This window comes from Furipterus horrens, unplaced genomic scaffold (genome assembly GCF_987537825.1).
Source record: "Furipterus horrens unplaced genomic scaffold, mFurHor1.1.pri manual_scaffold_4, whole genome shotgun sequence".
Lineage (NCBI taxonomy): Eukaryota > Metazoa > Chordata > Mammalia > Chiroptera > Furipteridae > Furipterus > Furipterus horrens.
In genome coordinates this window covers 91,789,955-91,814,369 of record NW_028327174.1, presented here as the reverse complement: position 1 = coordinate 91,814,369, position 24,415 = coordinate 91,789,955, and the positions used below count along the sequence as shown (strand labels likewise).

Below are 24,415 nucleotides of genomic sequence, written 5' to 3'. Positions count from 1 at the left end.
TCCAGGATTTAAGGAAGAATCCTCCTCTGCTGGAAATCTCTGTAGAGGTCACACCTCTCAACAGAACATGACAAAAAGAAGGCTGTTTAAATAACTCATGGAGTTTTCGTGTAATAGACACCAAAAGGTAATGCTTTAGAAACAGAACTTCATTTTTTCTCTCATTTCAGCAAAGCCTCACTAGGCATGCCGTTGTTCATGACCCTGACAAGAGGAAAATGAAGCTCAAAGTAAGTTGAGATGACTTAGGCAGGCTGTTTTTAAAAGATAAAATACTGATTAAAGCCAGATGCAATCTACTTAGAATATTTTCAATTACTTATTACTGTGTGAGTCTGTACCACTACTGAAAGCAACTGGATGGATTTCACTTTCTTATAAAGGAGTGTTGTGTACCTATCAGGGTGTGCAACTATTGTAAAATTAATTCAGATAATTATGATCTTGAATCCTAATTGTTTTCCTTATTTCCAAAGGTAAAAAAAACACGTGAAAAACGGAGTTTGGCTTCCCATCTCAGTGGATATATCCCTCCTAAAGGGAAAAAAGAACATGGCTTATCTTTGCCTCAACCTGGAGACCCGCTGAACCGTGCTGAAGACAAGGTGCTCTCGACGGTTGCAGTGCTTACCCTCAGCTACTAACATCCAGTTGCTTTCCACAGACCAGCCAGCTCACTTACAGGCAGATCTGATAGTGTGGGTCGGCTCCAAACCACCACAGTAAACCACGCAATGCAAAAAAGTGAGTTGAAATGTTTTTGCTGGTGAAGGGTCTTGCCTTCAATTTGTAAAAAATGAAACATCTGTAAAACAATAAAATAAAGCATAATAAAACAAGGTATGCCTGTACAGTGGTACCTTGGTACTTATCGTTCATTTATTCTGGAACTCATGACGAGTGATGAAACTGATGAGTACCAAGCAAGCAATGAGTGATGAAGCATTTTCTCTTGTGGGGCGAGGTTGTGACTCATACAAGTTCTAGCAAGTGAGACTAGTCCCAAGCTAGCGCTGTGTGCTAAAACATTTTTTTCTCATCAAAATGCAACTACTACAGGTTTTGATAAGTTCTGAAGCCAACAAGTACCAAGGTATGATTATTTTCTTACAGAAGCACATTTTTTTGTTAATCACTGATGCAGAACATCTGATTCTGTATTGTTTCCATTTTTTTTGTTCAAAGGGTCTCCTTCCTGGGCTTGTTGAGTTTCTCTATATGCCACTTCTTCCTTTTTATTCAAATGACGAAGAACACCTATTACAGCTTTTCCTCCTTTAACAGCTTGTGGCCTGGATGAGAAGGTTGCTATTCCAGGCATAGTCTGCAGGATTTGATCAAATATCTCCTCCTTAGAAGGGAAAACAGCAAAAGGTTAATTTAAAACCAATGTTTTGATTCTTTCTGGTGTTAATCCTCTAATACCCATAAACCCCAGCATTCTTGAATTGCTATTTAAGTGATTAGCTAAATCAAATTTACATGCCCATTAAGCAGATTGAAACTTGTACAGTAACCAGGCAGTTATACAAATTCCATGTAACTAAAGTAAGGCACTAAAGGCTTGATAGTTTTAAATTCCTACTCTGTCACTGCACTGAGGCTAACTTCTTTCACAAACAAGTATAAAAGCAGTGGGTTTGGTATTGGCAGAGTATCAACTTATCCCCCAGACTGTTAGCCCAGTTCCTTATACTCACTCACAGTCACTTTGACTATTGGAAAACTACACCTGGTTCTAGAGATTCTGGGTCAACTGGCTGGGGACCTAGGCTTAAGTGATTCTAACGCGGAACTAGGGTTGACCATCACTGGGCTGATGCTGTCTTTTAGTTGATAAGTTATCTACCTCTGGAAGCAAACTAGATATTCCGTAAACTTATCCTGGGACTGTAAACGATACACACTTTCTTGAAGACAATCTGACTTTAAATATGATGCTTCTTACTAGTGTTTATAAAGAAGAAACAAACTTCAAAAAATGAATCTATAAAGTTTCTAGTTTTCCTATTGAAATGTTAGATATTCTATAATTTGTAAAATAGGGTACTATATAGCCTTTAGAGTATGAAGTAGAATGTTTTCACATGACAAGATATTTATGCTACAATGGAAAAAGTAATGTATATACAGTATGGTTGTATTTTGAAAAAACAAATTGGAAAGTTATCATCATCATCTATATTCATAGAATTACTGTCACTTTTCTTTGCGTTTACATTTTCCAGATTTTCTACAATTGTACTTTTAGATCAGAAAACAAAAAATAATTACTCACTCCTATTTTTACTTACCATTTTATTTTCTGGCTCCTCTGCATCCTTTGCTTTCTTTACAGTAACATGAACTTTGTATTTTTTCTCAATCCATTGCTGAATCTGTTTACTCTTTGTGTCCAAATCATGTTGTCCGATATTTGAAGAAAAGGTGAGTTCCTTTGTCAGAGTTGGGCCTGGTTTGAAACAGTGAGACTTGGTGCTAGGACTGTTTACTGCCCTGTTTATGAGACCAAAGCTCATCACATATACTTCAGGAAATCTCAGATTACCACAGGGGCCCTAATGGTCTTCTCACATGACTAGTTTCACAGTCCAGTAAACACTTTTAAAAATGGGAAAAAGACATAAAGGTACCATTCTTTTGCCTGCCAAGAAAGGATATTTATATACAGAATGCCTCCATTTATCGTTACCATCATTTGATGAAAGAACAACAAAAGAATGGTCCTTGAAAAGGAACAAGTTTAGCTTTATGATAAACTTAATTATCCTTGTTTTTCTTTCTGATGTGGATCTGCCTGAAAAGTACTTTTCTCATTTTACTCTCTTGTAATGCCCTCCTAGCTACAGTGAGGTCACCCAGGCTGCATCCTGCATCACCTCAGAAATCTGACTACTAGAAAATTATTTTACAGGGAAGTAACAGACTCTTCATTAAAGGCACTGGGACAACTGAGTTTTCATACAAGGGAAAAGTTAGACTTCAACCCAAACAAAAATCTCCCCAGATCGACTATCTAAATGTAAAAAATACAGCTTTAATACAAATGGGAAAAAAAGGATATGTTTATGACCTCAAAACAAGAAGAAAAACAAAAGTGAGAAATCTAATTAGGATAAGGTTTTTCCTTCATACAGAACAGAGAACCCTATAAGTCAGGACAAAAATAAACCATCAAAGCAAGAAAAGAAGGACTACGAATAAGTAATTTGCAGAAGAGGCAACTCAATGGTGAAAGAAAATACAAATTAAAACAATATGTTCTCTCACCCACTAGCATGACAGTACCAAGTGTGGGTGGGGATGAGAAGAATTTCATGCACTGCTGATGACTTGCCACACAGGTGTCCAGAGCGTGCACAGGGAGACATTGACATGCATATGCTCATTGTTCCAAATAATGAAAACTGGAAACCAGCCCAAGGGCCAGGGAAATGGACTAACAAAGCTATGGTACATGCTTATGATAAAATGTCACTTGGTAATGATAATTAGCTATAGCCATTATATAAATATCTTGAAAACAATAGTAAGCCATTTATAATTTTATGCAAACAAAATTATTCTATATACTGTTTATAACTGTAGCTGTACATAACTGGAATTTAACAACACAGACTGGATGAGTCCCTGAGGGTAAACAGGGACCTCTGGGGAAGGAGGGGGCAGGGGAGAAGGGAGCACAGGGGACCTCAACTTTCTGTCATGGTTTGTTTAAGAAATCTGAAGTATGACAATGTTAATGCTTGTTCATTTTGGATGGTAAGAGTTGTTTATTTTTCTGCATCTAATTTCCAAAATAAGAGTAATTTTTCTAAAAAGAGAGTTCTTTTATTAACACCTACTTGCTTCCTTAAATCTTCGACCAGTTGGTCCTAGCTTCCTGTCAGGACAAATTCACGCCTTTGACAATCTCTGAACACAGCAAGGTGTCTTCTCTAGTCTGTCAACTTTTTTTCAGTGACATAGTTTGGTGTCCTTATCCCCCTAGTTGGTCTCTTCTTAAAATTCTTTGTTTTTCTAGCCCTGGCTGCTGTGGCTCAGTGGATTGAGCGTCGGCCTGCGAGCCAAGTGTCGCTGGTTTGATTCCCAGTCAGGGCACATTACTAGGTTGCACGTCAGATCCCCAGTTCGGGGCGTGAGTGAGAGGCAACCACACAGAGGAAAAAAAAAAAAAAAAAAATTCTTTGTTTTCCAGTCAACATTCTTGTTGTTAGATGTGGTGTTACAAACTGAGAGTCAGACAATGTGTGATTTTTATCAAGACGCACTACCTCACTGTGGCAGCTCTGGGACTAGGCTTCTGACCCCACCCTGGTACTTTTACCATTGAACAATCCTTCATTATGATCAGTACTTAATTAAAAATCATGAAAACTAACATCTTCACATAACATCCAATTAATGGATTTTTATAAGGTTTGAATGACAAATGCCTTATCAGGTGATCGGCAAAATATGTTAAAGGAGTGTTGCTGCCAGTATTGTAACAAAATACTCAGGCATGGAGATAAATCACTTAAGTGCTGAGAAAGTACTTCCATGGAATTGACTAAACACCTCCACTTTGAGATGAGAGGCTTTTACTTTTTCTTTCTTTTCTTTCTTTTTAAGGAGGCTAAATGGACAGAAATGGGAACTGGACTCCATTTCTTTCGAGTCCCATTTCATTATGCCCATTAGTTACTCTGCCAGCCTGAGCATTAGGAGACAAAACTAAGGGCAGGTGGGAAAGAGTTCCCAGCATGGCGGTGTTACCTTGTTTTTCCTCCATTTACATAGGTTTAAAGGAGGAGATGATGGACACAAGATATAAAGGAAAAGAAAGAAAAAAAGAACAGAAATAAGTGAGGGATGAAAAGCATTGGCAACAGTGGTGAAACTGAAATTTCCAATTTTTCACCTCCCCATTGTCACAGGCACTACAGCAAATGCCTAATTTAAACTTCTGACTTGTAGCCTTACGGAATTCAAGGGGCAGACAGCAAACTACCCACCAGTTTTAGGTCCAGTCTTCTCCCTCTCTCTCAGTCTCAGCCGCTCCTCGTGAATCTGCGGGCCTGTCATGAGCTGATACTCAGGAGGCTCTGTGCTGGGCTTCCTCTTCACAAGTCTCAGGTCTCGCTCATCCATGAGCCGAATCACTTCTGCTCGGTGCATGTTTCCCAAATCATTGCCCTTCTCATCAAATACGTGAATAATTCGCTCGCTAATTTTTCTTCCAATGTTACTAAAATCAGTTTCATTCTTTTTTTTCTTTTTTCTTTCATCCTGGGTGTCTTCAACAGTACTAAAAGCTTTTGCATGAATTAGGTAGGCCAGTTTTGGGGCAGAAGCAGTTAGGGGCAGCTGTGCTAGTGCCGTTGTTTGCATGATGTATTTACCCAAGCATCTTCTCAGGCAATTATTTTCAGTCTTTATGGTTTGTAATGTTAACGTCTTTAGAAAAACAGCCATCCTAAAAAGTAGGGAGAGAAGTTGATTAAAAGTAAATCACTTGTTCTTGTGGCTTGCTATTGTGGTTCAAGGAGGGAACTGTGTCATCTGTGATGTTATGGATCTGTGCATAGGAAACTGACACCAATAACATGGACCATCAGGTGACCATAGTCACACTCACTTCTGGTGGTACTGTCCCCAGTACAAGTTATTGTTAGAATAAACCATATTTACACAGTGCTTTTGCCTCCCATTTTTTTCTTCGCCAAATATTATTTCATTTGACTGTATTTCCTGTGGATCTTTAGTGCCAACTTGAGAAGCAAAGATCATCAGAAGGGTTTATGTAGGAGGACGCAGTATACAAAATCCTTGGTGATTCATAAACACCAATTCATAAACTCTTAAAACATTTAACAATTTGTCAATATATCTGATAGTGTACAAAATATAAGAGCACTATTCTGGGAAAGTGGCCTCTCCATGAGGAGAGCTGACCCACCGGCAGAACTGGTTGAGACTATTAGAAGGGAAATGCCCTGGTGTTAATCAAACTGCTGACCTCATTGACTATAAAGATCACTCACAAGGTAAGGAGGCATTACTACGAAATGTTAGCTAAGCATGAGGCACATGTGGTGATAGTGGTTTCATGGTTTTAAGTGCTGCACTTATAATGGCATTTTGACTTTTTAGTTGCTCCTTTGCCATAATTGTTTCTCTCCTTCCATTCACATGTTAGGTAAAGCTAAGAGTGCAGGGTGAAGGAGAGATGGGAAGACCCATTCATCTCATCTAAGGTTTGCTGAGAAACACCAGAGAACCAAAAACTCAGCGAGATGTGCCTTGTCAAAGATGAAAGAGGAAAGAATGAGTTGCCTTATGTAGTGCTTCTAAAGAATGGTCCCAGGGCTACCTGCACGAGACTCACCTGGGCTGTTTGTTAAGCTTGGAAGTTCCCTCTGGTCCCTAGATTTGATCCCACCTGTCACCCCACTGATCTTACCCACCACTATCCCTCATGCCCCTGGTTGACAAGTAATACAAAAAAAAAAAAAAAAAAAAAAATGGGGGCTCAGGAAATTGAATAGAAAGCACATGAAATGTGCATATTCTCATTTTCCTCCTTAACTACCTAGATAACACCCAAATTTATTGTTCTGGCTCCAACCTCTTCCCTGAATTCCAAAGGTGTAGAGTTAACTGCCTCCCTAACATCTCTACTTAGACATCCAACAGTTACCCTTCAGTGAACATGATCAAGAAAATTCTCCACCTTCTACCATACACTTGCTCTTCTCTGAGTCTTCCTGGTCTTATAACAAAACATCCTTCTGGTTGATCAAACCAAAATGGCAAAGTTATCCTTGACTCTTCTTTTTTGCTCAGCAATTCATCACCAAGTCCTATTGTTCAACTGCTAAAATATATCCAGGGTCCAACCACTTCTCACCTTCGCTGCTATTAACCTGCCCCCAAAAGCCACCATCATCTTCCACCTGGATTACAGTAACAGCCTCCTGACTGGTCTCCCTGGTCTGCCTTGCTCTCCAATAATTTATCAACCACAAGGCACACAGAGTGATCCTTTTAAAATGTGTCAGATTATGCGCCTCCCATGCTAACAACTCTCCATTTGCTTCCATCTCAGGGCAAAAGCCAAGTGTGGAGGCCTACGGGGCCCTCCATGACCCAGCCTCCACATCCCTCTGCCCACAGCGCTGACCCCACTCCCTCCAGCTCACTCTGTTCCTATCTTGCTGTTCGTTGTAAACACTGGACTTGCCCCTCCTCCAGGTCCTTGCACCCAGGCATTCCCTTCCTTCAGACAGCTGCGTGGCTCATTTACTTCAGATCTCTGCTCAAATGTCACCACTTGATGAGGCTTCCCCTGGCCACTCTATAAAATGGCACACCTCATCAGTTTCAAACCTAGCCTTTAAAAATATCCACTGCCTGACATATATTTATCCACATGTGTGTTCATAATCTTTCCTCGCTAGAACATAAGCTTCATGAGGAAATGTAATTTGGAGACTTCTGGCCAAAATGGAGGCCTAGACCAATAGGCTCTGTCTCCATCCACAACTAAGAAGGAATACAACTACCGCAAAACCAGAAATAGCCAGAAGTTACAGAAAATAAATGGAAGTCCAACGTATGAAGTTATAAAGAAGTGGTGCTCTTCCGGATGGGTAGGAGGGGCGAACCCAGGGCAGAGGTGTCAAGCTGTGCTGGCAGTGGCAGCTGCGGTGATGGCAGCGGGATGGCGGTAAGCACAGACACCCATATTTAAGGGGAGGCGAGAAGTGCCTGGGGAGCACCTCTGGCTGCAGACAAGACCCGTCAGCTTGCAATTCCAATGCCAGGGAAGGCAGACCCCCCCACTGCCTTGGACTGTGAGGCCTGGAGGGGGTGGGGACGGAGGAGGAGGTTCCTGGTCTCTCAGCAGAGAGTGAACAGCAGAAATCCATCTTGGACCTCCCACCCCCACAGAAAACATCACAGCGTAGTGAGAAGGTAGCCCGGTTGTGATGAGTGCATGGGGCTCTGCCCCCTATAGCGTAGGAGGTGTGACAGCCCTGCCCAGGAAGGAAAGGTAAACAAAAAACTGTCACGATGGCACAGATCATGATAGATCCCAGTGACCCAGCTGACTAGCCAGCAAATACCTAATCTTACAAAGCAACAGATGGGAAATCTTTCTGAGGCACAGTTCAGAGCTTTGGTTATACAAATGCTCACAGACCTAACAGCAGATCTTAAACAAGACAGGGAAGGAATGAAGGCTAGTCCTGCTGAAATGAACAAAAATATACAAAACTAGTGGAGAGGGAAAGAAAACCAGGGGTCAAATCAACAAATTAGAACATAAGCAAGGAACAAACAGTCAACCAGTGCAGAAAGAAGAAACAAAAAGTGAGGAAAATGAAGAGAGGCTCAGAAACCTATGGGACAGCTATAAGCGGGCCAACATCTGAATCATAGGGTTGCCAGAAGGTGAAGAAGAACTAGAAATTGAAAAATTATGTGAAAAAATAATGAAGCAAAGGGAAGGAAATAGACTTACAGGTCCAGGAAGCACAGAGTTCCAAATAAACTGGACCCTGGGAGAACCACACCAAGACACATTATAATCAAAATGTCAAAAATTAAAGATGAAGAGGGAATCTTAAAAGCAGCAAGACAGAAGAAAAAAATTATGTACAAAGGAGTCCCAATAAGACTATCAGCTGATTTCTCAAAAGAAACTCTGCAGTCAAGAAGGGACTGGCAAAAAATATTCAAAGTAATGAAAAGCAAAAACCTACAACCACGATTACTCTATCAGCAAAGCTGTCATTCAGAATAGAAGGGCAGAGAAAGTGCTTCCAGGACAAAGTAAAACAAAAGGAGTTCATCAGATCCAAACCACTGTTATATGAAATGTTAAAGGGACTTGTTTAGGAGAAAGAGGATCAAAACTATGAACATTGAAATGAAAACTGTATCACAACAACCAACAACAGAAGCTAGGGAACAGAAACAAAGGCAAACTAAGTAGGCAACGAGAGTGAGAAAAGATTATAGGTATGTGGGACATTCTGGGGGGAGATCAGTGGGGAGGGGGCAGGGGGGAAAGGGAGGGAGATGATGTAGCAATTAAGAAGCATAGTAGGAGGGAGTGGAGTAGACAGGAAGATGTAGAGAAGAACTATATGCACAACCAATGGGCATAACTAAGGGTGGGGGGACAACTGAAGGGAGGGGAAGTCACTGAGTGGAGGGGAATAAAGGGAAAAGAAATTGGGACAACTGTAATAGCATAATCAATAAAGCATATTAAAATTTTAAAAATAAATAAATAAAAGAAAATGTAATTTGTCCTTCCTCCTCACTGCTGTTTTCCTAACACTAGAGCCTAGAGCCTGGCTCAGTAGTACAGATTGAATGAATGTATGAGCCCAGGGTTACAGCCAGGAGAGATGGTGGTTTCTGCTGGCATTTAACCTTGACCTCTTTAGATGCATTACTCCCCACCAGCCCACATACACACAGGTCAGCCACAGTCCTCACATTTCTAGTTGGTGCTTCAAATGTCCACTGACATCAGTGACATCTATGGCTGGGTGTTTCATCTACAGTGAATGAAATGAATTAATTTACAGTCCTTGGTTTGGGGATTCGTTGTAGGTGTTGTAAGGACTCTAAGCTGGGAGCAAGCTAGATCTGAAATAGCTGAGATACTTAATGTTCAATAAAAAGCAGTCACATATTTGTCGGTGGAGGAAGGCCCCAAACCCAAAGCAGAAAGTCTGAAGAGAGCAGAGAAGATGTTTTTCCATTTATTATCAGAACAGTGGCCAGCATCAAGTCCCAAATTTCACTGAGTTACAGATGGAAGCTCCTGTGCCCTGTGTAATGAATCATCACCATATTAAAATAGAAAACATTATTTCAAAACTGTTATTCTTAAGAACTAAGGAAATAAAGTAGGCAGAGGAAAAATATAAAATGTATTGAAACCCTGGTTATTTGAGGTTGAAAATATAGTATTTTTTCCTCATTCTCCCTAAATAATTATTCTCAAAATTTTTAATAAGGAGGAAGTATTTTTATACTAATAAATAAATTATATTTCTTTATAAAACAAAGACTATTTCAGAAAAATGACATAGAATATTTTACTTTAAAAACACTTAAAGAAAAAAAGTGTAGAAAAATAGTGTAACTGTTTTATTTGAAGTTCTTTACCATTATTCAAATTTTATAAAGCTTTAGGTTTTCTAGACTTATACAGCAATTAAGTCTCAATACTAGTTAAATTGTGGCTTTAGATCAGCAAAGTTAAAGATGTACGCACTTCTTCAAAATAAGCTTTTAATAGAAAACATCATAAATACAAAGTTAAGAAAGAACATGGGTTACTAAATTTGAATTGCAAATATCCACATAAATTTAAATAACTTCAGAAATTTTCATTAGGAAAAATTTCAAACATGTACAGAAAGAACAGTATAATAAGCACTAAGCATCCATCACTCAGCTTAATTACCAGCACGTGGCCAAGCTTGTTTCCTCTCTGCCCTCAACTATTCCTGCCCCCACCCATCCAGGAACAACTTCAAAGTAAATCTTATCTCATCAATAAATACCTCAGTCTGTCATCTCTAAGAGGTTAAGGTCCTTTTTATCTTTTTAATAACCACAATAATATCCCAACTAATAATCATCCCTTTATATCATCCAAGATCTAGTTTTCAGATCCAGTTTTCATTTATAGTTTGGTAACATGAAGAGCCTCTCACTGGCCACATATGTTATAATTTAAATATTAATTACTAAAATTCATTTCAGCACATTAAATATGCAAAAATCTATTAAAAGAAAGATCATTTGCCACAACTATATGTGACTATTACTGACTCCTTACTTTGAAAATTGGTAAAGAACTAAGCATGTATCCTACCTTTTAAGGAAAAATTGGAATAATCTCCAGCTAATAAAGAAAAGCTCTTCTTCAGAGAATGGCAACTAATAAATGAAGAAGAAAAGTAGAAGTAATTTTTAAAAATCATCTTTTTGCCACTGCCAATCAAATCACTGATTTAAGCAAGAATGCATAAAAAAATCAACAAGGAAAAAGCTGAAGAGGAAACAAAGTATTCATGTGGTGCCAAAGGGTGCCCCAAGAAGACGACTTCCAAATTAAAACAGTAAAAACACACTCTGTTGTCACTCTCAAAACAAAGGTCAGACTGAGCATCCAGACAGTGGGACAACCCGATATCCTGGGCGTACACCTCCTGGTGTGAAGAAGTCCTGCCAAAGGGCCAACCTGAGCCTGGTCCACTCTCCAGACTTAGCTTTCAGTTTCCAAGGAATACAAGGGCCAGACTCAGAGAGGAACAAATTAGATCACAGGAAACAGTCGGACAATCCAGAGTATGAGACAAGTCACAACTGTCTTGGTGTCTTAAAAGAAGTCAGTGTCATTGGGAAGGAAAAGGGCTAGGAAAAGCTGTTCTTGAATAAAAAGACTGAGGAGACATACTTGTAAAATGCAATGTGTTTGAAAAAAAAAACAACTAAAAAGATGTATTGGGATAAAGGGAAAATCTGAATGTGGCCTAGATTCAGGATAATTCTTAGGTGTGAAACTAGCATTATTAAGAAATGAATGCTGGAGTATTTACGGTGGAGTCTCAGGACATTTGCCACTGACTTTGAAATGGTTTGGCAGAAAACATAGCAATTATGGCAACATTTGCTGAATCTAGGTTATGGGTATACAGTGTTTAGTTACTAGTCTTTCAACTTTTCTCTATTTTTTTATAAATAAAAAGTTTTAAAAAATAATCAATAGCCTATGGGGAGGAAAATATTCACTAGTTGTGCCATCAGGTAAGCGTTAACGTCTATTTTAGTGTAGAAATTACAAACCTTACCAGCATCATCTGGGGATACTTTTTCAAAACACAACATGTTTTCTCACTCCTTTACTGTTAAGAACCACTGGGTTAGGCCCCTCCCTAAAAATGACATAAGGTCCTGGCTGGGTAGCTCAGTTGGTTGGAGTGTCATCCCAAACACCCAAAAGTTGTGGGTTTGATTCCCAGTCAGAACACATACCTAGGTTGCTGGTTTGATCCCCAGTTAGGGTGCAAACAGGAGGCAGCTGGTCAATGTTTCTCTTGCATCGATGTCTCTCTCTCCTTTCCTCTCTAAAATCAATTAAAAAAAATATCCTCAGGTAAAGATTAAAAAAAAAAAATGACATAAGAAAATGAGTAATAAATATTATAATGTAAGTGGATTCAAGTAGTTTAAGCTAGAATGTCTGGGATTACCCTTAACCTTCCGAGGCTGATGCAAAATAGAAAGAGCCATGTTCTCTGATGAAATGTCTTTGATACCTCTGTCAAAAAGTAATAGGTTGGATGAACCTACAGTCTAAACCAAAATAAAAATGTTTATGTTCTTATGATAACATGAGTGAATTCAGTGACTCTTATTCCCAGAACTATTCTTTCTGAGACATCTAAAAATATTTTAAAAACTGGAGAGAGGAGAAGATGGCGGAGGAGTGAGGGGAGGCTGCGCTTTCTGGCTCCCGAGACCCGTCTGTAGTTTGGGCTAATTGCAGCCAGAATATCTCGGTGAGCAACTGGACACTGGCAGGAGTCAAGCCTTGTCACTGCTGGATTAGAGAAAACCACCTGGGAATGACCTGTTTGGTGAGGATAGTGGAGGAAAAAGGGACGAGATGGGATTTATGACTGGGTTGGCTCCCCGAGCTGCAGAAGGAAGTACACAAAGACTTTTTAGCGACCACAGGCTTCCCCAGAGAAGAATCGGGAGGAGAGCGGATCTCTGCCCACTGGCAGAGCCAGGAGAGGACCAGGTGACATCTGGCGCTGAAAGACAAGAAACAACGTACTGCTGTGTATGTGAGAACGTGATTTTCCTTTATTTTTTTCTCTTGTGAACTGCGGAGAGGGGAGGAAAGGTTGGGGGTGGTAGGACATTCTTGAGGAGCGCAGGCGCAGAAGAGCGCTAGCCCACTCCCCAACCCTCCCCCTGGGTAGCGCGGGTGTGCACAGGGAAGTGCCCTCATACACTGGCCCAGGCACACAACCAGTTCGAGGGACGCGTGTCTGGGTGCCTTTCGGACACAGCCAAACAGACATAAGATCAGTGCCTCAACAGGTGCAGGGAGGCCCCGCTGGGCACACAGAAGACCGGGCGCAGACACCCCTGGCCAGCCCCAGTGGGCACCAGGCCGGAGCGCAGACCACTTGCGCGAGCTCTGCTTGTGCCCGCCCAGGTGGGTGCAGGAACGGTGGGTGGCTGCGGCGTGGGAACAGCGGGCAGCAGCGACTCACAGACACTCACTTCCACCGTGCACAAGTGTCCGAGGCCCCGCCCCAAGGGGAGAGAGACCGACTCCTGGGGCACAGCTTGGCAGGCCTGAGGCTAACGTACGTGTGAGCACAAGCACCCGGCCGGCTCCAAACAGGTGCCAAACATGCAAAGACCAGGAACCTCTGGCCCGCCTCATTAGACCAGCAGTGGATCCAGAAAAAGAAGACAACACACAAAGGCTGAACTGAGTAAAAACTTTCCTTTTGTATATATATAGTTTTTAATTTTTATTTCTATTTTAGTTTTATTTGTATTTTATTTTAATTTTTTTAATTTCATATTTTTTATTTTAATTTTTACTTTTATTTAAAAAAATTTTTTTTAACTCTTTAATTTGTTTCATACCGTCTCTCCTTCTCATCCTTCCTCTTTAATTTTTGTTTGTCTGTTTTGTTTAGCTTCCCTTTCACACTAAATAAATAGAATATAACTACTATATGAATCTAATACTATACAATTCCACTTCCTTACTATATTATGCATTCTTCCCTCTTTTTTTTCTATTATTATTAACATACAATGTAAATATTACCTACTGTCTGCATAGTCTCAACACTACTTGCTACTCTTACTAATCTATCATCCCCTCTCAAAAATCACATTTTTCCCCTTTAAAAACAACTCTTATCTATTCTTCCTATAATATAAAAGCCCTAACCTCTCTACATTTATATTAATACTGGCTCATTTGCTGATGATAGCGGGACAGAGGATGGGGGATATTTTTGAGGGTGTGGGTTTCCTGCCTGGGCTGTGTGTTTATGTTTTTAACAGCATCTCCACAAAAGAACTCAAGACAAAGTGGACAGAGTGACTCTCAATCAACTAGTCAGAGGGAAGATCCTACCAAAGAGTATCTGAAATATAACCAGACAGCATAAACAAACGACATAAAGGGTATCCCAAGAACATCAGGCTCAGGAGATCAAAGAGACTGCGCCACTGAAACCCCCAGATCTCCTATGAAGAATCCTATACCACAAAGGTGGGAAGTCAAAGCAGAAAAACCCAAAAAACAAAAACAAACAAGAAGAATCCAACATGGTAAGATGCAGAAATAACCTCTCAATGAAAAGAAAAGAGGAATCCCAGAAAGAGAGGTAGATGGAATAGACATAACCCAAATGTCAGACACGGAATTCAAAACAATGGTGGTGAAGAAGCTCAATATACTCGACAACCTCAAAAACAACTACAACAACCTCCAAGGAAGTTACAAGCAGCTCCAAGAATATTACAGGGAACTTGCAGAGAACTACACCAGCATAAAAAAGGACATAGAAACTATTAACAAGAACCAGGAAGAAATGAAGAATACAATCTCTGAACTGAAAACACAGAAGAATCAATCAAAAGCAGGCTAAACGAAGCAGAGGATCGGATCAGTGAGTTAGAGGACAATGTAGAAAAAAACTCCCAGACAATACAACAAAATGAAAAAAGATTGAATAAATATGAACAAGATGTAAGGGAATTACATAATAGCATGATAAGAAATAATATCAGGATCATCAGAATAAAAGAGGGAGAAGAAGAGGAGCAAGGAATAGAAAAGCTGATAGGAGAAGTAATGACAGAAAATATTCCCAACCTGTTGAGAGAAAAAGTTATGCAAGTTCAAGAAGCACAGAGAGTCCCAATGAAGAGGAACCCCCCCAAAAACCCACTCCAAGGCACATCATAATATAATGGCAACATTCAAAGACAAAGAGAGAATCCTAAAAGCAGCAAGAGAAAAACAGCGAATAACATACAAGGAAGCTCCGATAAGACTATCAACCGATTTCTCAACAGAAGCACTACAAGCCAGAAGGGAATGGTCAAAAATATTTCAAGCAATGAAAAACAAAGGCCTACAACCAAGAATACTCTACCCAGCAAGGCTCTCATTCAAAATAGAAGGTGAAATAAGGAGTTTTACAGACAATGGAAGACTAAAAGAATACATCTCCACCAAACCAGCATTGCAAGAGATGCTAAAGGGAATATTTTAAGAAAAAGAAGAAAAAAAGAGGAGAGAAACACAGGTACAAAGGGAAATGAATAAATACACGTCAATAATAACCTTAAATGTAAATGGATTAAATGCTCCAATTAAAAGACATAGGGTCACGGAATGGATAAGAAAACAGGACCCACATATTTGCTGTCTACACAGACTGAAAATGAAGGGATACCAAAAAGTATTCCAAGCAAACGGACATGAAAAAAAAGCTGGGGTAGCAGTACTCATATCAGACAAAATGGATTTCAAAGCAAGGGCAATAAAAAGAGACAAAGAAGGACATTTCATAATACTTAAGGGAACAATCCATCAAGAAGATATAACACTGATAAACATATATGCACCCAACATAGGAGCACCCAAATACATAAAGAAAATACTAGAAGACCAACAAGAAGGATATTAACAGCAACACACTCATAGTAGGGGACTTTAACACCCCATTATCAACAATAGACAGATCTTCGAAGCAAAGAAACACCAAGGATATACAAGCACTGAACAACACACTAAACCACATGGACTTAACTGATATATATAGAACTTTAACCCCAAAGAAGCAAAATATACATTCTTTTCAAATGCACACGGGACATTTTCAAAGATAGACCACATGATAGGACACAAAACAAGCCTCAACAAATTCAAGAAAACTGAAATCATATCAAGCATCCTTTCAGACCACAATGCCTTGAAACTAAAAATCAACATCAGAGAAAAAAATCAAAGACATCCAAACTCATGGAGAATGAATAACATGCTATTAAATAATGAATGAGTTAACAATGACATCAAATAAGAAATCAAGAAATTTATAGAAACTAATGATAATGAACACACAACAGCCCAAAACCTATGGTACACAGCAAAAGCAGTCCTAAGAGGGGAAGGTCATAGCAATACAGGCATATCTGAAAAGGATAGAAGAATCTCAAATAAAAAATCTAACCCTACAGCTACAAGGACTAGAACAACAACAACAAACAAAGCCTAAGGCAAGAAGAAGGAAGGAAATCATCAAGATCAGAGCAGAATTAAATGACATAGAGACCAAACAAACAATTCAAAAGATCAATGAAACTAGGAGCTGGTTCTTCAAAAAAAAAAAAAAAAAATCAACAAGCCTTTAGCCAGGCTCATCAAGAAAAAAAGAGAGAGGACCCAAATAAACAAAATCAGAAACGAAAAAGGAGAGATCACGACTGATACCACAGAAATACAAAGGATTATAAGAAATTACTACAAACAACTGTATGGCAAGAAATTTGACAACCTGGAAGAAATGGACAAATTTCTAGAAACATATAACCTTCCAAAACTGAACCAAGAAGAAGTAGAAAGTCACAACAGACCAATAACAAAGAAGGAAATTGAAACAGTAATCAAAAAATCTCCCTGCACACAAAAGCCCTGGACCGGATGGCTTCACAGGGAATTTTACAAAACATTTAGGAAAGAACTAACTCCTACCCTCCTCAAACTATTCCAAAAAATCCAAGAAGAGGGAAAAATCCCAAACTCTTTCTATGAAGCCAGTATTACCCTAATTCCAAAACCAGGTCAAGACAACAAAAAAAGAAAACTACAGGCCAATATCACTGATGAACACAGATACTAAAATCCTCAATAAAATATTGGCAAACAGGATCCAGCAACACATAGAAAGATCATACACCACGATCAAGTGGGATTCATTCCAGGGATGCAAGGATGATTTAACATACGCAAATCAATAAATATAATACATCACCTAAACAAAATGAAAGACAAAAATCACATGATTATATCAATAGACGAAGAAGAAGCATTTGATAAAGTATGACACCCATTTATGATGAAAACACTCAGCAAAATGGGAATACAGGGAGCATACCTTAACATAATTAAGGCTATATATGAGAAACCTGAAGCCAACATCATACTCAATGGACAAAAACTGAAAGCATTCCCCCTGAAATCAAAAACAAGACAAGGCTGTCCACTCCTATTCAACATAGTGTTGGAAGTCCTAGCCACAGCAATCAGACAAAAAAAAGAAATAAAATAAATATACAGAAATCTAAGGCATTTCTGTACACCAACAATAAAATATCAGAGACAGAGACAAAAAAGAAAATACCATTTACTATAGCAACAAGAAAAATAAATTACCTAGAAATAAATTTAACCAAAGAGATAAAAGACCTGTACTCTGAAAATTACATAACATTGAAGAAAGAAATTAAGGAAGATACTAATAAATGGAAGCAAATACCATGTTCTTGGATGGGAAGAATCAACATCATCAAAATGGCCATACTACCCAAAGCAATTTACAGATTCAATGCAATCCCTATTAAAATACCAATGACATATTTCACAGATCTAGAACAGATACTCCAAAAATTCATATGGAACCAAAAAAGACCACGAATAGCAAAAGCAATCTTGAGACAGAAGAACACAGCAGGAGGAATCACAATACCAGACATCAAACAATACTACAAAGCCACTGTGATCAAAACAGTCTGGTACTGGCATTAAGAACAGACATAAAGATCAGTGGAACAGAATAGAGAGCCCAGAAATAAATCCAGGAATCTATGGTCAACTAGTATTTGACAAGGAGGAAGGAACATAAAATGGAGTGAGAAGAGCCTCTTTAACAAATGGTGCTGGCATAACTGGACAGGGACGTGCAAAAAAATGAAACTAGACCACCAACTTACGCCACACGATAATAAACTCAAGATGGATCAAAGACTTAAATGTAAGCTGTGATACCATAAAAGTCCTAGAAGAAAACATAGGCAGGAAATTTCAGATATCCCACGTAACAATATTTTCACGAATACATCTCCTAAGGCAAGAGAAATAAAGTTAAAAATAAACAAATAGGACTACATCAAACTAAAGAGTTTCTGCTCAGCAAAAGAAAACATCAGCAAGATGAAAAGGAAACCAACCATATGGGAAAACATATTTGCCAATGATATCTCAGACAGGGGACTGATCTCCAAAATATATAAAGAACTTACACATCTCAACACAAAGAAGACAGACAGCCCAATTAAAAAATGGGCAAAGGAACTGAACAAACACTTCTCCGAAGAGGACATACAGAAGGTCCATAGACACATGAAAAAATGCTCAACATCATTAGCCATCAGGGAGATGCAAATAAAAACCACAATGAGATACCACCTCATACCAGTCAGAATGGCCATCATCGACAAATCAACAAACAACAAGTGCTGGCGAGGATGTGGAGAAAAGGGAACCCTACTGCACTGTTGGTGGGAATGCAGACTGGTGCAGCCACTATGGAAAACAGTATGGAATTTCCTCAAAAAACTAAAAATGGAACTGCCTTTTGAGCCAGCGATTCCACTGTTAGGATTATACCTGAAAAATCTTAAAACCCTAATTCAAAAGAACTTATGCACCCCTATTTTATGGCAGCTCTATTTACAATATCCAAGTGCTGGAAACAGCCTAAGTGCCCATCTGTCGATGAGTGGATCAAAAAACTGTGGTACATTTACACAATGGAATACTATGTAGCAGAAAGAAAGAAAGAACTCCTGCCATTTGCAACAACATGGATGGAACTAGAGAGAATTATGCTTAGCGAAATAAGCCAGGCAAAGAAAGAAAAATACCATATGATATCACCTAATACAGGAAACTAAAGAACAACATAAACAAATAAACTAAATAGGACAAGGAGCAGAATAACAGTCAATAGGGGGGAGGGAGAGAAGGGGAATAAATAAGGGAAGGGTTTAGTCAAGAAATGTATATGGAGGACTCATGGATATGGACAACGGGGAGGAATATGATTGTGGGAGCTGGGGTGGGCTGGGTGGCAGGGAGCAATGGGGGAAAAATGAGACAACTGTAATTGAAAAATCAAAAAATAAAATTAAAAAAATAAATAAAGATAACCCATTCACTAAAAAAAAAAAAAAATTTAAGAACCAATTATCTTAAAGTCAGTTAGTTAAAATACAAAATTACATCTTGAGATATCTATTGCTGATTTTGATTATTCAGACCTTACCAAAATCACACTCACACTGTGCTACATAATGTTACATGTGTTGGTAGTTGTTTTTTTTTTAATCCTTCCTGGAGAACATACTTATTGATTTTAGTGAGAGGACAAGGGTGGAAGAGAGAGGAAAGAAACATGGATCCAAGAGAGAAACATTGACCAACTGCCTCTCACACGCCTCCCAACAGAATAGCGATCCAGAGTCCAGGAGGCTGAGACTTCGAGAGGGACTGAGAGAGGGCAGACGAATCCCGGACTTGCTCGAGTACAAGGCTCAGCTCTTGCCAGGCCAGCCTGAGACATGTCTGACACAAGCGAGATTGGTACGGGTCCAACCCTCCTCCAGGCTGAAACTTCAGAAAAGGAAAGTAGTTTGACGGTGCAGACCGTATTGACAGTGACTGAGAACTTGGAGGTCTCTGAGACACCAAAGGCTTCAAAGGCACCAGAGGTTTCAGAAGCTGTGAAGGTCTCAAATGATGCAGGGTTCTCAAAGGCCACAGAGGTCTCAAAGGCCCCGGAAGCTCAGGAGGCAGCTGCCACTAAGGTCTCACCTACCACTAAGCTGACCGATACACAGGTTTTGACAGCTGAAAAGAAGAGTCCAGCAGCTGACACCAAGATACAGAATGCTGATCCTCAGGCTGTGACAATGCCTGAGACTAAGACCAAAAAGGTTAGCTGTGTGGCTGATACAAAGGTCAATACAAAGGCTGTGGAGACAGAGGCTGCTGCCTCTCAGGCTCCGGCAGATGAACCTGAGCCTGAGGGTGCAGTTGCCCAGACTCAGGAGAATCAGGATACTCGGCCCAAGATCAAGGCCAAGAAAGCCCGAAAGGTGAAGAATCTGAATGGAGAAGAGGATGGCAGCAGTGATCAGGGTCAGGCTTCTGGGACCACAGGTGGCCGAAGGGTCTCAAAGGCCCTAATGGCCTCAATGGCCCGCAGGGCTTCAGGGGTCCCATAGCCTTTTGGGCCCATAGGGCATCAAGGACTCGGTTGGCTGCTTGGGCCGGAGAACTTTGCTCTCCCTCAGGTCACCTAAGGCCCGCAGGGGCAAGGCTCGCCACAGAGCTGCCAAGCTCCAGTCATCCCAAGAGCCTGAAGCACCACCATCTCGGGATGTAGCCCTCTTGCAAGGGAAGGCAAACGAATTGGTGAAGTACCTGTTGGCTAAAGACCAGACAAAGATTCCCATTAAGCGCTCAGACATGATGAAGGACATCATCAAATAATACACTCATGTGTACCCAGAAATCATTGAACGAGCAGGCTATTCCTTGGAGAAGGTATTTGGGATCCAATTGAAGGAAATTGATAAGAATGACCACTTGTACATTCTTCTCAGCACCTTGGAACCCACTGATGCAGGCATACTGGGAACAACCAAGGACTCCCAAAGCTGGGTCTCCTCATGGTGCTTCTTAGCATCATCTTCATGAATGGAAATCGGTCCAGTGAGGCTGTCATCTGGGAGGTGCTGCGCAAGTTGGGGCTGCGTCCTGGGATGTATCACTCACTTTTGGGGGATGTGAAGAAGCTCATTATTGATGAGTTTGTGAAGCAGAAGTACCTTGACTATGCTCGAGTCCCTAATAGCAATCCCCCTGAGTATGAGTTCTTCTGGGGCCTGCGCTCCTACTATGAGACCAGCAAGATGAAAGTCCTCAAGTTTGCCTGCAAGGTACAGAAGAAGGATCCCAAGGAATGGGCAGCTCAGTACCGAGAGGCGATGGAAGCAGATATAAAGGCTGCGGCTGAGGCTGCAGCTGAAGCCAAGGCGACAGCGGAGATTAGAGCTCAAATGGGCATTGGGTTTGGCTCTGAAAATGCTGCTGGGCCCTGCAACTGGGACGAAGCTGATATTGGACCCTGGGCCAAAGCCCGGATCCAGGTGGGAGCTGAAGCTAAAGCCAAAGCCCAAGAGAGTGGTGGTGCCAGCACTGGTGCCGGTGCTGGTGCCAGTGCCAGTGGCAGCTTTGGTGCTGGTGCCAGTGCCAGCCTGACAGCCACTCTCACATTTGGGCTCTTCACTGGCCTCAGTGGAGCTGGTGGCAGCAGCAGTGGCAGCGGCAGCTCTGGTGCCTGTGGTTTTTCCTACAAGTGAGATTTCAGATATTGCTAATCCCAGCTGTCTCTCTTCATGCCAGGGTGCAGCCTCAGAAACGTACTCCACACAGCACTCTAGGCAGTCACTATCAATCAATCGAAGCTGATACTCTATATTAAATCTATTTGCCATTTCTGGAAAAAAAAAAAAAAAAAAAAAAGAATAGCGATCCAGGCATGTGCCCCAATCAGGAATCTAACCTGCACCTTTTGGTCCATGGGAACACACTCCAACCAACTGAGCCACACCAGCCAGGGCTCTGTTGGTAGATTTAAATTCAGTAGCCAACTCCATATTCTAAAAAAAAATACATAATTTCTTTCTATTCTTTATTTACTTGAGATAGATCACTGATATAACTCTATACCCTCCAAGTACCGGAGGATAAGCTGACCAACAGCCCCAAAGCCCCTTCAGTCCTCTGTGCTGTACTCCTCTCAGCGATTCCTGCTCCTTTCAGCCCTCACTCCTCCTCCTGGCCCCCTCTGGCAATATCACTCCCCTGGGATGAGGTTAGAAAAAAGATCAATCGCATTATTCAAAATGAACACAACATAGAATAATTTTAATGTGTGATCTACATATTCCATAAAAATTTGAAATGATTTTAATATTAAGCCATGGAGTGGGAAATTTTTTAATGAAATAAAAATATGGCTGCTTCCATATGCTGTGTATTTCAGGTAAGGTGAGGGCTATGTTCTTTATATTTTCATGTTAGTTTTCAGTCACCTAAAATGAACAATATTCTTTGAAGGCTTATTTTCCCTTTCATTATGAAAATGTTTAAACATACAGAAAAGTTGAAAGATTGTGCAGTGAACACACCAATACCCATTCACCTAGTCTCTACATGTTGTTTTCTTGCTGTATGTATCCATCTACTTATTCCTCTTTCATCCACTTTATTTGATACATCTCAAAGGAAGCTACAGACATGGTACACTCATCCTCAAATATTTCAAAATGCGTATCATTAACTATAGTTCAGTATTTGTTTATGATTCTTGTTTTCTCTTGAGGCAAAATTTACATAGAGTGAAATGTAGAGAAATCTTAGGCATGTCATCTGACAAGCACAAACACTTTGGAACCAAAACTTCTATCCACATGTACATTATTACCATCACCCCAGAAATTTTCTTCATGCTTCTTCCAAGTCAGCCTCCATCCCCAACCAGAGGCTATGACTTTTATTTTTTTCTGTCATAGTCTGCTCTAAGATTTCATATAACTGGAATCAAACAATATGTACTCTTTGTTGACAGAATCTCAGCATAATGTTAAGATTCATCCATGTTGCTCCATGTATCATTAGTTTGATCCTTTTTTATTTCTGAGAAGTGTCCTAGTATACAAATAACCCAGTTTTAAAATCCTGTTTCCAGATGATGAACAGTTAGGCTGTTCTCAGCTTTTGCCTGTTATCAATAAAGTTGCTAAGAACATTCTTGTAATGTGCCCTCCCCCAAATGATAACTGCTCCAAAGGACAGCTGCATCCCCCTTATGGCGTATTATTCTGCATTCCCTCTTTTCTTTGCAGGTACCTTTTGCTATGTGTTATCTTACATTACCTTTTGCAGTACCTTAGGAGGTACTGATGGTGTATTTTTAAGGAAACTTCCTGGAATGCAATTTAAATACGGTGGCTTAGTAGATACAATCATGAGGAGTGGACGGGGAGTCCTGCTGCATGGCTGTCTCCCCACCTAAAACTTCCTCTCTGGAGGCCACAAGGCCCTTCCCACTTTTCCAGCCTCATTCCATACCAAACTTCCTTTTTGTCTAAACCACACTGGCCTTTCAGATTCTTTATGTGTTCTTTCCCTTGGTTTACGAAACACCAGATCATTGCCTAATGCCACCTTTCTCACGGCATTCTTCCGATTGCCTCCCAGACTTACCTGAGCTCTCCCTAATCACCCCCCCAACCATTCATTTGTTGAGTTCAACATTAACGCCCAACATTAAATACTTCTAAAGTATAGTTCATCTTTCCCATACAGTATCACAATTATAATTTTGTGATAATCTTATTACTGTTTCCTTCACTAAATGGTAAGCTCTACGAAGCAGGAAAAGAATCTAATTTATCCTGTACTGTGTCTTGTGCCTGGCACAATAAACAGTAGATTTTCCTCCATTCTGTATTTGCTTAAGACTTAGACCTTTCCTAACATGCACTTGGAACTGCGACTTTTCAGTAAGAAAACTTATTTACTTTTTTCAGGAGACTTATACCATGAAGCCTACTAAATGATAATGGGGGGGGGGAGGGAGTAGTCCCACAATCACTTGGCAACCCTCCCCATGACGACCCCTTGGGTAGCTTTAGATCAGCCAGACCTTCTCTCCCGGTGCAAACACCGGGTAGACAGAAGCTGGTAGAGCTTCCCAGCTGAACAACCCGATCAACATGTGTCAGAGGCAACCACGCCCACCCTGAAAGGGGGTATGTGGGGACGCTGGCTGTGCGCCTGAATGGCGGGGTGGGAAGTGCAAGGGGCTGTAGGACCAACAGCGGGTTTAGGCGTTGAGACTCCGGGATACCTGGGGAGCAGCTTGGGCCCGAAGATATCTGGCTTTACAGTCCTGTCGAATCCCCGACCCCAACCCCGCGGCAGAGCCTGCAAGGCCTCTCCGCGATCAGCCCAGCAGTGTGGGTGGCACTGACCTTCCAGGGACACGGCCGAGCACAGTGACGCCTCCTCTGCAGGCATGTCCCTAAGGCCACTTTTCCTGCTACCGGTTCCCGCGGTCGCTCAGCACCCCTCCTCTTTGGCTTTCCTGTACAGGGGCTGGCGAAGTTCTGGCAGAAGGAGCAAAGGACTTCGCAGCAAGGCCCTTTCGCTTTCCGTAGTGGGCGGGGCTTCGGTCCCGGTCTTTTAAAGGAAAAGTGCGTGGGGAGGGGCGATTTT

At 40.7% G+C, this 24,415-nt stretch overlaps 2 protein-coding genes and 1 pseudogene across 3 annotated transcripts in view; 2 read left to right on the top strand and 1 right to left on the bottom strand.

Moving 5' to 3' along the window:
• Positions 1 to 856, top strand: part of GTF3A (general transcription factor IIIA) — a 15,873-nt gene extending 15,017 nt beyond the window's left edge. Inside the window, exons 9-10 of the mRNA XM_090275170.1 lie at positions 171 to 230; positions 477 to 856. Coding sequence (XP_090131296.1) covers positions 171 to 230; positions 477 to 644 — 228 coding nt within the window. The 3' untranslated portion in view covers positions 645 to 856. The remainder of the gene's footprint in view (positions 1 to 170; positions 231 to 476) is intronic.
• MTIF3 (mitochondrial translational initiation factor 3) lies at positions 129 to 24,415 on the bottom strand. Of its 2 annotated transcripts, XM_090273766.1 has the most exons (5): positions 24,172 to 24,414; positions 12,052 to 12,143; positions 4,998 to 5,458; positions 2,295 to 2,452; positions 129 to 1,351 (listed from the first exon to the last, which is right to left on the bottom strand). In XM_090273766.1, the coding sequence occupies exons 3-5, from the start codon at positions 5,455 to 5,457 to the stop codon at positions 1,133 to 1,135; spliced, it is 837 nt and encodes a 278-aa protein (XP_090129892.1). In that variant the 5' UTR covers position 5,458; positions 12,052 to 12,143; positions 24,172 to 24,414; the 3' UTR covers positions 129 to 1,132. The 2 variants fall into 2 exon arrangements, with proteins under 2 accessions (XP_090129892.1, XP_090129893.1); XM_090273767.1 differs by lacking the exon at positions 12,052 to 12,143 and having other exon boundaries at positions 24,172 to 24,415.
• On the top strand, positions 19,687 to 21,626 carry LOC150012427 (melanoma-associated antigen D2 pseudogene; annotated as a pseudogene).